The sequence below is a fragment of the Psammomys obesus genome, unplaced genomic scaffold (assembly GCF_907164565.1).
Source record: "Psammomys obesus unplaced genomic scaffold, mPsaObe1.curated_primary_1811, whole genome shotgun sequence".
Lineage (NCBI taxonomy): Eukaryota > Metazoa > Chordata > Mammalia > Rodentia > Muridae > Psammomys > Psammomys obesus.
In genome coordinates, this window is record NW_026595981.1 from 9,454,155 (window position 1) to 9,468,633 (window position 14,479).

At 40.5% G+C, this 14,479-nt stretch overlaps 1 protein-coding gene across 6 annotated transcripts in view; it reads left to right on the top strand.

Annotated features, from left to right (window-relative positions):
* Positions 1-14,479, top strand: part of Acaca (acetyl-CoA carboxylase alpha) — a 260,615-nt gene that overhangs the window by 120,563 nt on the left and 125,573 nt on the right. For all 6 annotated transcript variants that reach the window (XM_055620098.1, XM_055620094.1, XM_055620096.1 and 3 more), the window contains 9 exons: positions 544-625; positions 1,053-1,198; positions 2,902-3,052; positions 4,499-4,633; positions 5,385-5,531; positions 6,271-6,459; positions 7,121-7,221; positions 7,935-8,023; positions 14,317-14,441. In XM_055620098.1, coding sequence (XP_055476073.1) covers positions 544-625; positions 1,053-1,198; positions 2,902-3,052; positions 4,499-4,633; positions 5,385-5,531; positions 6,271-6,459; positions 7,121-7,221; positions 7,935-8,023; positions 14,317-14,441 — 1,165 coding nt within the window. The remainder of the gene's footprint in view (positions 1-543; positions 626-1,052; positions 1,199-2,901; positions 3,053-4,498; positions 4,634-5,384; positions 5,532-6,270; positions 6,460-7,120; positions 7,222-7,934; positions 8,024-14,316; positions 14,442-14,479) is intronic.

Genomic DNA, 14,479 nt, shown 5'->3' on the forward strand with positions numbered 1-14,479 from the left:
AAGCTGAGAAGCAGAATTTACAGTGTGCAGCTGGGTCAAGGAGAGATAAAGGCTTAGGTAATATTGGTAGGCACGTTATCTATGGGGAACAATCTTCAGGCTGTAAATGTCTGAGGAAAGAAACTTGTGGAAGTTTTCTGCACACACACTGTCAGCATTTGCACTAGGACCAGGAGAGAAGGCTTTGCAGTTTCTCTGAGCTTTGCCCTCGGAAGGGTTCGCCATTTGAGTCTGAGGCTTTGGGGTCTTTGGCATGTCTCTGTCCATGTCAACAGCACACACTCACTCAAAACTTCACTCACCTGCGGCTTCCTTTGTTCCATGCATTAAGTTTTATGTTTTTCATATCTTACCACAATTAAATGTAAGAAAGAAGTTTCACCATTTTTTCATAATTTGTATGTTCAGTCCTTTATAGACAATCATTTAGGTTTTTCCTCTTTTTACTATCTCAGAAAATATCACAATCAATTCTCCTCGAGATGTCTATAACCAATTAGAACTTTGTAGAAATAAGTATGTCATATATTATCATTCTTTCAGGGGTCAAGTCCTTCCTGCTCACACGCTCTTGAACACAGTAGATGTTGAACTTATCTATGAAGGAATCAAATACGTACTTAAGGTATGCAATCCCACCAAAATCTGCACCTTAGTTCCTATTCTTCTTTTTAAAAAACTAGTTTTCTTAGGTAGAGAGAGAAAAGTTTGCTTTTGTTTATGGATTGGAATATTATAGTCATTATTTGTGTCGGTATCAGGAATCAGTATTTAGCGATTCTATGAAAATCTGTTCAGTTATTTTTCACCTTGATACACTTTCAAGAGATTCTCCAGAGGCAGGAAGCAGCTAGAACAGAGGAAAGCAACTGAAGTTACCCTGTTTGCTTGCAATGGACTGTAGCCAGCCAGAGACACTGGTGTGGGCAGCACTGGTGCCATTACTGTCTTCCTGACAGCCCTTAACCTGAATCTTTAAATACTGCACTTGTGTTTGAGGCCATGCTTGGAAGGGCTCACTGGCTTGTCTTTCTGGCTCCTGTTTACTACAGGTGACTCGGCAGTCTCCCAACTCCTATGTGGTGATAATGAACGGCTCATGTGTGGAAGTCGATGTGCATCGACTGAGTGATGGCGGCCTGCTCCTCTCCTATGATGGCAGCAGTTATACTACCTACATGAAAGAGGAAGTGGATAGGTGAGTGACTGAGGTGCTGTTGTTTTCCATTGTATTAACTTTTCCTCTTACTATTCGTTAGCTTGGGATTTTCACAGGTCTTTTTTTAGTTAAAAACAAAACAGCGTATATACTTAAAATTTTAAGAGTACAGTTGTAAGCATGTCTTAAGCTGGGTGTTGTGCTGTGTGCCTATAGGTTCGGCTATCAGGCTGCAGTAGGAGGCTGAGGGAAGAACTCACTTGAGCCTCGGAGGGTAAGGCCAGCACATGCAGCTTAGTGTGAGATTCTGTCTCTAAAGAAAGAAATCATGGTTCCCTACCACTCCAAGATGGTGGACAACGAGAAATACTTTCCCCTCGAAATAAACTATCATAGCTGATAGTTTCTTGTATATATTAGAATTCACACAATATGTATAAGAATTGCATAAAGATGCATACTATTTTTCTTTTAAATATATCCACAATTAAATGTCTGTTAAATACTGTTTGCACATTTTCTTTCTTTTTTAAATAAATATTTATTTATTTTTATGTATACCTGAGTATATGTATGTGCACTGTGTGTATAGGAGCCAGAAGAGGTCACAAGAGGTAACTGGGTGTCCTGGAACTGGAATTGCAGGTAGTTTTGAGTCAACATGTGAATACTGTGAATTTAACTCCAGTACTTTGCAAGAGCATCAAGTGTTCTTATCCACTGAGCCATCTCCTCTCCCTAACTCAGGTCTTGCTAGGTAGAGGTGACCTTGAACTTCTTTCTGACCTTGTTTCTCCCTCCTGAGTGTTAAGGTTGTGAATGTATATCACCACAGCTGATTTACTTGGAGCTTCATGCTGCACAAGACTGTGCCAACTGAAGTACACTCTCAGCTGATTGCCATCACCTTGTCTTATTTTTACAGTGTACCACACCAGCCACACTGCTGTGAGAATTTAATAAACCAGTTCACTGATTGTCATCACCTTGTCTTATTTTTACAGTGTACCACACCAGCCACACTGCTGTGAGAATTTAATAAACCAGTTCACTGGAAGTGCTTAAACATTGCCTACAACATTGTTATTGTTCCATACATGTTAGTCACAGCTGGGCTTGGTATCTCATGCCTGTAACTCCAGCATACAGGAGGCTGAAGAGAAATGAGACCAACTTGGGCTGCATAGTGAGGTCCTTTTAGAGAGAGAGAAGTAGAGAGGCAGGAGAGAAGAAGAGAGGGATACTGATGGTTGTATCATAATTATCTTTGTTTTTTGATATAAATATTCCATTTTAAATGGTTATATTATATTCCAGTATATGAATATATAATAATCTATTCAATCCAACTTTTAATTAACTATTATTACTAAAAGTGCAAATAAGGGCCAGCAAGATAGCTAGACAGCAAAAGGCCCTTGTTGCCACGTCTGACACCTGTGTTTGATCCCTGATACCCACATGGTAGAAGGAAAGGACCCTCTCCTGCAAGTTTTCCTCTGACCCCCATAAATGCCCATGCCCACACACCGTACAATTAGATGTAGCTAAATAAATAAAAATAAAATTTAAAAAGTATAAGCAGATATAATGAATGCCTTGTTTGTATGTCTGTATTTTATAAATGATAACATTTTCTGTGTTTTTTTATTTGTTTTATTGTTTTTAAGACCGACCTTTTCCCTCATTTTGCTCTGTAACCTGAGTGCTTTACTGGATTGCCTGCTCTACTTACTTCCTAGATACCGAATCACAATTGGCAATAAAACCTGTGTGTTTGAGAAAGAAAATGACCCATCTGTAATGCGCTCACCGTCTGCTGGGAAGTTAATCCAGTATATTGTGGAAGATGGAGGCCATGTGTTTGCTGGCCAGTGCTATGCTGAGATTGAGGTCAGGTTGGGGAATAGGCTCTTGGGTCATGGAAGGGAACATAGGGCTTGTGGGAATAGGCTAGGATTGAAAATAACAAAAAGGAAGAACATTAGTTAATTTAATGTTGACTGTGAACCTTACGACTTTAAAAACAAATAAAAAGCTAACCATTTTCCTTAGACAGGGGAAGAAACTTGAACTTTAAAACAATAATGACCGGAGTTAGGCTGGTGGTACACAGAGAAAATATGATAGGTAGAGTGGGGTACAAAGCAGGTAAGCAACGAGGTATGATGAAGTCTTAGGACAAGAGGGTCCACCTAACCCTAATTGAGAAAGGGTTTGAGGTAAGGAAAGACAACCTAAAGGAAGAGATGTCTGCGTGGTCTTACTTTGAAAAGAGAACGCTAGGTCAGGTGAGGATGGGCAGGAGACAGTGTGTAACTCCGAGGCACCGAAACAAGACAGTGTGCTGTGTTAGAATTGACTCGGAATAGTCTAAGGTTCTATGTGAGTGCCGGGTAAAGATGCTGTGGAAGGAAATCAAGGTCTTGAGGAGCCTATGCCAAGACTGTCCTGAAACACTTGGGCAGTCACTGAAGGATTTTAAGTAGAAAAATAATATGATTTAGGCTTTAGAATGAAGATTTTTGGGGGACCTTATCAGAGGTAAATACCATGAAGGGACATCTATAGTAGATATTTAAAAAGTACTGGCTAGGCATGATGGAGCACTCCTTTAATGCTAGCACTGGAGGCAGAGGCAGGCGGATCTCTGAGTTTGAGGCCAGCCTAGTCTACCACTCGAGTTTCATCCAGGACAGCCAGGACTACACAGAGAAGCCCTGTCTTGAAAAAAATGAAGCTCTATAAGCCCGAAATGGGGAGGGCCTAGAATAAGACACTGCAAGAGAAGATATTTGTGAAAGGTTTAGAAGGTGTACTTACTGGGCCTGGTGGTGGTAGGTGAAAGAAAAGTCTGGAAAATACTGCTATTGTGAGGGCAGATTGGTAGGTGAAGGAAAAGTCTATCATGAGGACAGATTGTCCATCACTTCTAAATAGAAGATAGGTAAATTCACAAACAGTATTTAAAAGTTAGCAAAGTATCCGACGTGGTGGTACAGTCCCAGCACTTGGTAGGCAGGAGGGAGGGCCAGGAAATCAGGGTTGTCCTCGGCCACATAACAAGCTGCCATAGCTGCGTAGATGGCTTCAGTGAACCAGGAAAACAGGCAAAAACCCAAAAGCAGGTCATGAATCGCTAGTCTCTGTTATTAACCCTCAGTTAGAGTTCTGAGAAATTTACCAATTGCCTTAGTACCTCACTGGAGATTTTGATAGATTCTCATTTTAGGGGACTAAATTAAGTAGATTCCAACTGAAACGTTACGAGAAAACTGACCATTGAACTATTCATGTACATAAAGGGTTATCAGGTTCTAACTTACGTATTCATTATAGGTAATGAAGATGGTGATGACTTTAACAGCTGTAGAATCTGGCTGCATCCATTATGTCAAGCGACCTGGAGCAGCACTGGACCCTGGTTGTGTGATAGCCAAAATGCAACTGGACAATCCCAGTAAAGTCCAACAGGTGAGGAGGAGGGCACTGAACATCTCTCCCTCCGGGAGTGAAAACACGCTAGCCTGGGGATGCCTGACTTGCCAGCTCCCTGTCTTTTCCCACCTTTCCTTTCCCTCCCTCCCTGCCTCCCTTCCTCCCCGCTTCTCTGCCTCCTTCCTTCCCTTTTTGCCTATGTGTGAGAGTGTGTGTATGTGCTGTCTGCATATATGTGTATCAGAGGAAGGCATTAGGTCTCCTGCTTCATCACTCTCCATCTTATTCCCCGGAGACTGTTTTCTCATTGACCCTGGAGCTAAGCTGTCAGCCAGCAAGCCCTAGTCCTGCTTCTGACACAGGGTCCTGGGGTCTGCACTCAGCTTCTAATGCTTGTGCAGCAAGTGTTCTTGTCTACTGAGCCATTGTCCCAGGCCCCGTCCCTTATTTTCATCTTTCATTCCTCCTCTTTTTCCTCTGTCTTAAGTTCTCAGAGTACAAGTATGTGCTACCATGGTTAGCTTCTTGTCAGTGTTTTCTTAATCATTTTTTTTCCTCTTGATTTCATACCTTGTATTTGTGCCTATAGTATTGTGGAACTAGAGCGTGGATTAGCCAATAGAAAACTGAGATTCTGTCATCTTCTCAGTGTGTTTCTCTCACTGACTTCTCTCGAAATAGGTGTGGATCGTGAAGGGGTGTTTCAGCTTTGATGGGGACTGAATTGCAGTGGTGTTTGTACCCAGAGTAGAAGGTCATGAATAGTGATGTCTTGCTTGACCCGCAGGCCGAGCTGCACACGGGTAGTCTGCCGCAGATCCAGAGCACAGCCCTCAGGGGGGAGAAGCTCCATCGGGTGTTCCACTACGTCCTGGATAACCTGGTCAACGTGATGAGTGGATACTGCCTTCCTGACCCCTTCTTCAGCAGCAGGGTAGGAACCACTCCTGTGGGGACAGGACAAACAGATGTGTTCATTCTCCAGAGTTGGTTAAAGTCTCAGGAGGAATTCTTTAAGATTGACTCCTCAGTGTCCCCTTTTGGTGCTGGGGATTAAACCTGGGGCCTTAAGCATGCCATATGAACACTGTACACTGAGCTACATCCTCAGCCCATGAAGAATTTTTTAGGGAAAAAAAGTTGTTCGACTTGTAATCTTCTCACCTTTCCCTGAAAGGCTTGAAGTTTGTTTTTTTTCAGACAGGATTTCTCTATGTAGCTCTGCCTATCTTGAAACTCACTACGTAGATCAGGCTGTCCTTGAACTCAAACTCACAAAGATCTTCCTGCCTCTGCCTCTAGGATGAAAGATGTACACCACCATGCCTGACTGGACTTGGAGTTTTAAGTTCTTGTTTCTTAGTTTTGTCATTTGCTTGAGATTATACCCTTTTGAACCACAGACTGGGGCAGTTTTGGGACGTTTCTGTTGCAGTTTACAGTAAGCACTGGGGCTGGAGAGATGGTTTAGTATTAACAGCACTTGTTCTGCTTGAGGAAGGATTCCCAGAATGCACATCATTAACTCTCGGGCACTCGTGTATACACTTCCACATAAAACAAATAAAACTGAAGTTAGCACTAGCACTGTAATACAGTGGATTCAGATATCTGATTTTATTTTGGGAATTGTATTGACTTTGTATCCTATTTGATTCTTTCTTTCTTCTCAGGTAAAAGACTGGGTAGAACGATTGATGAAGACCCTCAGAGATCCCTCCCTGCCTCTTCTGGAGTTGCAGGATATTATGACTAGTGTTTCTGGCCGTATCCCGCTCAATGTGGAGAAGTCTATTAAGAAGGAAATGGCTCAGTACGCTAGCAACATCACATCAGTCCTGTGTCAGTTTCCAAGCCAGCAGGTATTTATGGGGTAACACTGTCATTATTTTCCACTGCTGCCACTGGAGTTCATGCTCTAGGAGGCCTCTCTGGCTTCTCCTTACTGTCTGTGGTTTTACTCCTGTAAGCATTGAATCCTTTTCAATACTGCCTCAGGATATGAGTCCAATAAGGAAGCACCATATGTGAACTGTAAAATGTCTCATGCTATCTGAGGAAAGTGTGTTTTGGCTGTATTCCATATCACTTTGCTTTCAGGGCGAGTCCCTAATTAGAGGTGTTTCTGTAAGACTGACATGAAGGATATTGGTAATCTGTTTGTCTGACACTTTCCAATTACCTCAGCAGCAGCCTTGCCCTTTGCCTCTAGTGCACGGTTATGTGGTGAGTAAAGGTGGGCAAGCAAGGGACCAGGACAGAGGTGTGGATTTTAACCAAAATTTAGATTTTGCCCGTCACAGTCTCTAGGTAAATGTACTTCTATAGTCATTAGTCCACGTGGGAAAGGGTAGAAAGAGAAATTGCTTCCTTGTTTAGCTTCTAAACTTCTAGTAACTTCCTGAGACAGAAATTGCCATGTTGTAACCAAGAAGCTCTTTGGTAGTGGTGGTGATGCAGAAGAATGTGTGTTGGGTCTTTTTGGCAAGAGGCCCTTAATTTTTCTTATTTCTTTTGCCTTAGATTGCCAACATCCTAGATAGTCACGCGGCTACACTGAACCGGAAGTCCGAGCGGGAAGTCTTCTTCATGAACACTCAGAGCATTGTCCAGCTGGTGCAGAGGTAGTCGCATGGGTCTGCGGACTCCTGCCTTCTCTGCTTTCAGCCGGGCATAAAGATTTGTTTCAATTCTGACTTAAAGAGAAAAGAAATTACTTGATCTCTCAGAAAGTGCCTTGTGTCTTTTTACGGCTGTAGATCTGTGACCTAACTCATTCATTGTTTCTTTGATTTTTTTGTATTATTCTGTCAGTTATTATGGCCCCCAAATCCTGTTTTGTTTTTTTAATTTGCCATTTTAATGAAGATTTTAATTTTTCCCCTAGGATATACTCCAGCATGACATTTATTCATTATATTTTATGGATTCAGGTATTGGACTGAAAAGCTATCCAGAGCATTTTCAGTTTTAAGATACTTAAACTTTTCAAAAGTCCCTTAGCTGTTTCAGACATGAAATTTCTACTAAATTTCTACTCTGTGGTAGGAGCTAAGTCAGGATGTCATCAGATAAGGATATGAAGTCTGGATTGGGAGATGGTAGGGCTATTTTTCTTTTTCTTTTCTGCTTTTCCTGTATGAAGGATTTCTTTTGTACTGAAGTTATGTTTCAGCTTAGAATTTAAATTAAAGATTTGGGTGATTGAATTTTCAACCTGAAAATACAAGCAACAAGCCTGCCGTATATTCAGAGGGAAAGCATGTCAAGAGAAAGTCTAGAGAGGAAATCTGGTTTCTAGGTTAATTTAATAGTGGTGCTCTGTTGTGCTTCATAGGTACCGAAGTGGCATCCGTGGCCACATGAAGGCTGTGGTGATGGACCTGCTCCGACAGTACCTTCGTGTAGAGACACAGTTTCAGAATGGTAAGCGTCATCCTGAGAACTCGCTAAGGAAGTTTACAGTTCTGGTTAAAATACCGTGTAAGAGCTAAGAGTTCATGTTGTTAACAACATTTCCCACTAATAAACTTTTCCTTTTCTCACTGCTACCCTTAAAAACTAAAACCTCCATACCTTACCAGAATGAAAAAGAATACTAACAAAACAGGGCTTGGTGAAACTGGACCTTAAGTGTGCTTCTGAGGAAGGATTGAAGACAATTGTTCTTGGAGAGATTAGCATTCCCTGTTGACATCTTCTTGACCTTGGGTAGTGAGAGTTGGTTGAATCATGACCAAACTGAAATTGAAATTTCCTGCCTGAAGAGCTTTCCTCTCAGCAGCTAATCCAAGGGTTGAACACAGGCATATGGGAAGAGCTCAACATCACCGCTACTTTTTAGTGTGTCATTTAGGTGGAATTTATCCCTGGCTTTCTCTGAAGAGCTTCACTAAATGATAGATAGTCTTCAAGAGGAAAATACATTGGTTAAGATTTTAAAGTTACCTACTGCCATTTATGGCATACTGCCACAAGATGGCAGTATAACACCAGAAAATTTGAAGCAGCACCTAAAATTGCCTCTTCCTCCTTTCTGCTCACTTTTGCATCTACCCTTCATGACCAGTTAAATTCCCCAGGTAGATATTAGCAAGCTAAACCAAGTTGGTTTTCAGGTTGGTGCATTTGGGAGCAGTCAATGATGTAATTTATCACATACTAGTAGAACAAGAAAGAATGAACAGGGTTGTCATCTCAGGATATTGGGGAAAAAATTTCGACAAAGTTTAGTATGGAATGACATGATATTTTTGCCAGTTGGTGTGTCCACGCTTCTACTCCTATGCTGGGGATAAAAATGACTAAAGTACATCTTTACCCTTGAAATAGAACTTTTACATTTGTTAAGTGGTCCTACAAACATTTCATATGTTAGTCATTCATAATGGCAAAATGTTCAGAACATCCATGTTAGGACAAAGACACTAGTGTCCCTGTGTCTTCCCAGCAGCACCCTGCATATCCTTGCTATTGCAGTAAGATAAGGATTTAAGAAATCCTAGAGCATAATGGCTTTCCCCTGAAATCCCAGTACTTGGGAGATTGAGACAGAGGAGTATCAGGAGTTTGAGGCCAGCCTTGGTTACATGAGATCCTGTCTCAAAAAAATAAAAAGGTTTGAGGACTCATGGGTAAGATCAGCCACCAAGAGATTCAGTGTCTTCTTGGAAGACTCCAAGAACCCCCAAATTTATTACTAAATTATTTAAGACCAAACAAAATTACTAATTACAAAAGTCAAACATGCAGGACATAGTAGAAAATGCCTTTATTTAGGAGGCAGAGGCAGGCTTTGATTCAAAAAACAAAAAAAGGAAAAGAAAAAAAAAATCAAACGTAAAATTCAGTTGCAGCTGGGTATAGTTCCAGACTAGAGTAGTTGTCTGTCATGCATGAGGTCCTGGATTCAATCCTCAACACTACACAAAGCTTTCTTTTTAAAAATTGTGTACTTACTTATTTTTGAAACAGGGTCTCATTTGGTAGCCATGGCCTGCCTGCTACTCTCTGAAGACCATGCTGGCCTTGATCATAGGAGATTCCTCTGCCTCTGCCTCCCAAGTGTTGGAATTTAAGGTATGTTCCACCAGGCCACGCCAGGAAAGACTTCTTTACAGCAATTGTTTAGAAAGCAGTTTTGAAGAATATACCACTTCAAATCTCAATTAAAACCCATAAAATAGAAAGGCATAAATACGATTAAAACCCACAGTCCTCTTCTGGATGAAATTCTAATGAGTGAACATCCAGGTAAACATCAACAGCAGACACTTACAAAGGGATGGACTCTCTCTAAATTCACTTGTCAGTTTATTGACATTCCAATAAGCACCCTCCTCGGGATCTTTGTGACGCTTGTCAAACTAATTCTAAAATTTACACAGATTCTTGCAGTAGCCAAAATTTGCAAAATAGGTGTAGCTGTAAAACCAGCACTCAGGGGCAGAGGCAGGGGGATTGCTGTGCATTCAAGACGAGGCTGGTCTACATAGCAAGCTTTAGGGCTATTAATGAGCCCCTGTCTTAAGCAATAACAAAATGTACTTCTAAAGAAATGAAAGGTAAAAATATTTACCAAATGAGATACCAAGATTTACTCTAAAGGGATGTTAATTAAACAGCTGTGACATTTGTGGAAGAACAGACTTATACATGAAAGGAACATGCTACCTAGAGCCAGTCATCCATATCTCATTCTCTACACTCAGAATCAATTCAACTGAATTAAAGACTTATCAAAGAGGCAAACTTATGAAATTTTAGGATATCCTTATGACTTCTGGATAGAGAAGAGTTTATCTTATTACAAACAGGAAGTGCATAGCATAAAGGAAACAACTGATTAATTCTGTCTGCTCAGGAACCTCTGTTCATCCCATGTACTGTTGAGAAATTGAAAACACAGGCTGCAAAGTACAAGGAGCTGTTTATAAAGTTTGCACTTACTACAGGATTAGTCCTAGTATGTAAAAGGCAAACAGAAAAGTGGGCAAAAGAGAGAAAAGATATTTCATAGAAGAGGAAGCACAAATAATCCATAAACTTCAAGAAAATACTTGGTTCCATCATCAATTACAGAAATAGGAGCCCAAATCACAGATTTTACAATCACATTGTCATTGTACACTGCCCCTGGGAGAGGAAATGCAAATGACATGATTGCTTCAGAAAATACCTAATACCAATGTCCATATCTAATAAGTCTTTCATAACATTGAGTTTTTATTTATGTTCTTTAGCCTAGTTACCTTACTCCAAGATACAAGGCCTATTTTGTATCAGTACTGTTCATAATTTAAAAAAAAAAAAAAAGCAGAGGGAAACCCTCTAAATATATACAAATAGCATGTCTTGAATTCTAGGATATTCCTACAGTAGAATATTGTATAGCACTGAAGAGAGATGATTCCTAGGAACACGTATAAGCAAATGAATCAATACATAGTGCTCCTATTTTTTTTTATCAAGTTCAAAACCAGGAAAAAAAATAACCTAGGTATATTATTGGTGATAAATGTAAAGAAAGCAAAAGAATTATTAATGTAAAATTCAGCTTAGTCATTGTTTCTGAAGAAGAATCCATAGCAGATCACTTGGGAGACTGAGGCAGGGTAATTACCAAATTCAAGGCCAGTAGTGGACCAAATACTGAGAATTACCTATTTATAAAAGGCGTTAGGCGATTGCACCTGGAAAGATGGCTCACCACTAAGAAGGCTTGCTGCAGAGCTCACAGTCATCTGTAGCTCTAGCTCCAGAGGCTCCCACACCTTTTCTGTTCGTGCTGAGCTGCATGCATGTGGCGCATAAGTACATACAATAAAATGAAGTTTCTGTTGTTGCTGGGTTTTGGTTTTCAAAACAGGGCTTCTCTCTGTAGCCCTGGCTGTCCTGCAACTGGCTCTCTAGACCAGGCTGGCCTTGAACTCACATACAATCCATCTGCCCCTGCCTCCCAAGTCCTGGGATTAAAGGTGTGTGTCACCCTTGCCTGGCCAAATCAATATTCTTTTTAAATTCTCTTTCTTTGTTTCCTTCTTTCCTTTCCTTTCTTTCTTTTTTAAGCTGAATGTGGAAGTGCATATGTGTAATCTCAGTACTTGGGAAGCTGAGGTGGGAGAATCTTCAATTTTTTTTTTTTTTTTTAGTATATTAAAAAATTAAAATGGTACATGGTACTTGAAATATTTTTATTTCAAGTTTTAGTATATATTTTATGTATTTAAATTTTTTTCTAATTTGGAGAAATGGCTTATAAAAAATAAGTGTTTTAAAAGAAGACTATAGTATAGAGTTGGCCCACTCGGTGAGTGCACTGGCTGCTCTTATAGAGGAGCTGGGTTCAATTCGAAGCAACCACATGGCAGCTCACAACCATTTGTAGCTCCAGTTTCCCAAGATCTGATGCCCTCTTCTGGCATCTGATGACACTGCATGCGTCGTTGTACCAATACATGCAGTCAAAACATCCATACACATAAAATAAGATAAAACTTTTAAAGCTTTATCTTTATTTTATAAAATAAATAATGTATGCCTGAATGTGTATCTGTGCACCGTACACATGCCTGGTGCCTGAGGACGTCAGAAGGGGGTATCCTATTCCTCCTGGAATTGGAGTCACAAATGGTTGTAACCTCTCATGTAGATGCTGCTGGAAATCCAACCCAGCCCTTCTGGAAGAGCCACTGTGCTTAACCACTGCGCCATCTTTGTCTATCACAATTAGTAGTTATTTTAAAAGTGACTACTTGTTATTGTTTTGTTTTTTGTTACTGTGTTCCCTCACCTCAAGTAAATATGTTCTTTTTATTTCTCCTGCTCCTACTAATTACTGTTGGCCAGATTTTTGTTGTTGTTTGTTTTTCATTTTTGGGTTTGTTTTGTTTCTTTGTTTTGAGACAGGGTTTCTCTGTGTAGCCTTTGGCTGTCTTGGACTGTATTGGTAGACCAGGCTGGCCGTGAACTGACAGAGATTCCTCTGCCTCTACCTCCCTGAGTGTTGGAACTATAGGCGTGCGCCACGGTGCCCGGCTCAGATGTATTTCTTTTATCACTGCAAAGCTGAGTCTCAGTAGAGAAAATGTGGGGCAGCCGTTTTTTTAGTGCAGTGCTGGAGATCGGACATGCTAGATGAGTGCTCTACTGTTCAGCTACATCTCTAGCGTAAGGGCAACCAATTTTTAAACATTTTCCATTTTATCAAAATTGAATCTTTTATTAGATTGACTGTTTTGTAGGTAGTATATTCTAGTATTTTTCTAAACTTACTAATTTCATTTTGAAAAATACTATTTATGTTAATTTCTGATATTTAAAACAGATAAATTAGGGTTGGCCTGGTCAAGTGTTATTCTAGGAGAACACGATGATATATTGTAAACATCACTGTTTTAGTTTGTAGTTTAACAAAGTGTCTGAATGGGGTGATGATCTTTTCATATTTTTGTGATTTCATAAAATTCTGGCCCACAAAAATGCAAACACTAGTTTTTCCATACTTGGAAATTTAGCAGTAGCTAAGCTATTTTCTAAAGACTCGTGTATCATTTATGTTCCATCTTAGATACAATGTAGTGTGCCGGAAGCACGTTTCTGTTGCAGAACACAGCTTTCCTACCCAGCATTAACCTGCCCCTGGTGCCTTACAGAAGGCCGGCAAGCATGCAGAACTGTACTTCCTACAGTCCTTTGCACATGCAAGGCTCCCCGTCATGGACGTCATGGTTTGGTTTTGGAATTCCTGGGCATTGCTTGCTTTTTCCTGGACTTCACAGTGGACATACTGATTCTCAATATAGCAGACATACTTATGAATATTGATAAGTTTCATTTCTTGAGCTAAAACAGTTCTTAGCTGTTAGGGTGGAACTTTGCAGTGAGTCACACGTGAAACCAGAAGTTGAAGCTGGAGTAGACCACAGAGGTCATCAGGATTAATGGTTTCAACATTTATTTGTTAATGCATTATGTATGTATGCTTGTTTCTGTGTGGGAGTATGTGTACCTGGACGGGTGTGAGGACAACTGCTACTCAGAAACGCCATTCACTTCTTTTGATCCAAGGTCTCTCACTGGCCTCGAGCTCTCCAATTAGATTAAACTGGCTGGGCAGCGAGTCCCAGAGATCCTCTGTGCCTGCCTCTCCAGCTCTGGGATTACAAACATGTGCCACCATGGTGGGCATTTTTATGTGGCTCCTAGGGGTCATACTGGGGAACTGGCGCTTCTGAGGCAAGCACTGTACCTGCGGAGCACTTCCCGGCCCTTGCCATTTATTTTTAAACAGTGGAACCTTGTTTTAAAGGAAATTATTACAGGAGGACAAATACGATTTTGAAGAGAAAAAAGTTGGGTTTGAGTCACATCCTTCTCACCTTTATTTTAAAAGCATATCCCTCTTCCTTTTAATTTTTTAAATAAAATTAAGATCCAGAAAGGTCAAATGATTAGTATAGTGAATTGGTATTAGAGCTAGACCTTGAACCCAGGCCTAATCATGGATTCTCATGACCCCTGGTTTAGTGGGTTTTTTTTTTTTGGGGGGGGTAGGGGAGTTAATGCATGCTAGCTCTTTCTAAATCCCTCCAAAACAATCCTTAAGGTAGTTCTTCTCACTGCTTACCAAGTGTATTACAGGCATTAAGAAACAACGAGTTAGCATGTGAAGATGGTTCTTCATTTATACATGGTGACATTTTCTTTACCATTTGCAGGCCACTACGACAAATGTGTGTTCGCCCTTCGAGAAGAGAACAAAAGTGACATGAACACTGTACTGAACTACATCTTTTCCCATGCTCAGGTCACCAAAAAGAACCTTCTGGTCACAATGCTTATTGTGAGTATCGGTTTATTGTTTTGTTGTTTCCAGAACTT